This window comes from Argentina silus (assembly GCF_951799395.1).
Source record: "Argentina silus genome assembly, chromosome: 15".
Lineage (NCBI taxonomy): Eukaryota > Metazoa > Chordata > Actinopteri > Argentiniformes > Argentinidae > Argentina > Argentina silus.
This window is the reverse complement of record NC_139669.1, coordinates 17882718-17885217: the sequence shown is the minus strand read 5'-3', so window position 1 is coordinate 17885217 and position 2500 is coordinate 17882718. Positions and strand designations below refer to the sequence as shown.

General features: G+C 48.0%; 1 protein-coding gene across 5 annotated transcripts in view; it reads left to right on the top strand.

Moving 5' to 3' along the window:
• Positions 1-2500, top strand: part of LOC310816215 (protocadherin alpha-C2-like) — a gene marked incomplete at its 5' end in the record, with an annotated part of 112204 nt that overhangs the window by 100140 nt on the left and 9564 nt on the right. For all 5 annotated transcript variants that reach the window (XM_083686272.1, XM_083686275.1, XM_083686274.1 and 2 more), the window contains one exon: positions 278-366. In XM_083686272.1, the coding sequence (XP_083542398.1) occupies positions 278-366 (89 nt within the window). The remainder of the gene's footprint in view (positions 1-277; positions 367-2500) is intronic.

Below are 2500 nucleotides of genomic sequence, written 5' to 3'. Positions count from 1 at the left end.
ACAGAAGCTTATGCTTCTGCTATATGTACCCCCAGACTCTGTAAACCATGTGTGTGTTGCATAAGAAGAGCATTACAATGTGTATTGTGTGTGTTTGAAGTGTGTATCTTATTTGTGTGTGAAGTGTGTTGCTTCTCTTCATGCATATTACAGATGTCTCCAGACACTTAAGTGTATGTGTGCGTGTGTGTTTTACAATGTGTATTACATCCAGGTGAGTGTGTGTTTAGATTTCTTGGCGGTGTGTTAAATCAGAGTGTGTGTGTGTGTGTTTCAGCTCAGTGCACATGGAGGAGTCCTCAGTGATGCAGGGAGCCCAGGGGGTTCTGGTCCAGAACTGGCCGACTGTGTCCAGCGCTGCCGGAGGTAAGAGTCTACACACCCTCACACACCCTCACACACCCTCACACACCCTCACACACTCTCACACACTCTCCCAGGGGACAGGCTGACCCGCTCTGACACAGACCCAAGCAGAGAAACACCCAGACAAACACACACTAACCCAGATTAACATGGCCAACCATCACTTATCTAGACCAACCAAGACGAACTCAGACTAAGACTAACAGTCTGACCCAGGCATAACTTGACAGACTGTCTAATTCAGACCAAGTACACGAGAGAGAGAGAGAGAGAGAGAGAGAGAGAGAGAGAAAGAGAAAGAGAGTATGAGAGAGAGAGAGAATGAGAGAGAGGGAGAGAGAGAGAGAAAGAGACAGAAAGAGAGAGTATGAGAGAGAGAGAGAATGAGAGAGAGGGAATGAGAGAATGAGAATGAGAGAGACTTTTTGACTTTTAAAACCTCTTTATTAACCAATGTTTTTGTCATCAACAAATAGCATCACACGCATAGAAACGGATTCAAAAGATGCGTCCATCCAACATTGACCATTACCAATGAAACATCAGCCCATCATCAATATTGCACAAAGCGTTTTTACAGCACCACATAATGGTGGTTTCTGTTAGTCCATAGAAAGCTCCACAGAACCCCTAGCCACCACTAAGGACTAAAAAAGTGCTACATTGTCCAAGTCCACGCCTTCAATCATAACCCGGGGTGTACTAAACCCCCAAAAGAAACACAGCAGTTGAAAAACCTAAACTCAAAGGTTTTTGAAAAATAGCTTGCAGAACAATGGTTACAGTCACAAAAGAAATGGTGTACACTGTATCCCGTGCAGAACCAAAAAAACGTGTGGGGGGGGGGGGCAGGGGGGACAGTAGGGTTGACTTAAGATACACAACCATTCGACGGAATGGCAGAATGGAGAAGGTCCCCTAGTCTTTTGGTTTGTAAAGCAGCCTCCGAGAAAGAGAGGCCTCCCCTTCGACTGCTAGGCGGCCCCTCCACGTTGTAGGTGGGTCTCTGTAGCAACTGGGGTGTGTGTGTCTTGCTGTGACACAGGCGTGGTACAGCATTTTCTTAGTCGTTGTGGAAGAAGGCTAGATGTGTCCTCGAAAAAAAAAAAAAAAAAAAGAAAGAAGCAGATTCTCTGATTCCTCTGATGTCTCCGTAGAGGCATCAGTGGGCAATGAGGGAGCGGCAGGACAGGATCCTGCTACCATCCTGATGGACCTGATGCCCACCTGGTCGAGAGCGGTCCGCCATAGAGGGAAGGGAGAGGGTAAGACACAGTGGGAAGAGAGGAGTGTAGAGAGAGAGAGAGAGAGAGAGAGAAAGAGAGAGAGAGAGAGAGACAGAGTGAGAGAGAGAGAAAACTACATCACATACTCCTGCTTGCTGCACTCATCCACTGAGAGAGGAAATGAGGGAGGAGATTGCTAGCTGTAACAGGAAGAGACACCAGACCGCACCAAACAATCCAGAGACAGATAGAGAGAATGCGAGAGAGATAGAGAGAGAGAGAAGAGCCCTAAACCTAACCTGATTACCATCAGGATGTTTACAAATGGCTTAACCCTCCGAACCAAAGAGAATAGACACACAGTAGAGATGAATACGACAACACAATTATACTCTCCCGCTCTTTAATTCTCCCTCTTCTCGTTCTCTCTCTCTCTCTCTCTCTCAGGCTGAATTCCATTCCATTCCATTCCATTCAATCCCTTCCCCTCCTGCCGATGCAGCACCGTCCCCCATCGTCATGGTAATCCGTGTGACTCTTGTCACTGCCCTGTTACCTGGGTGATGAGGCAGGTTCGGCTGCTCCGTGCTTAATTATGCTACTAATTATGACTGCAGATCCACCGGTCAGGTCTGAGTGAAGGTCACAACCTTCCGGAACAAACCTGTGTTTGGGTGGGGAGGAACTCCGCCGTAACATGCTTGGAGGGAGGGAGGGGAGGAGAGAAGTAGGGGGAGGAGGAGGGAGAGAGAAAGAGCGGAGGGCAGAATGAGAGGAGGTAGAGAAAATGGAGGAGTGAGAGGGGGAGTTGGGAGGGGGAGAGAGAGAGAGAGAGAGAGTGAGTGAGTGAGAGAGATGCATAGAAAGAGAGAGAGAGAGAGAGACAAGGGGTGGGGAGGACAGTGCAA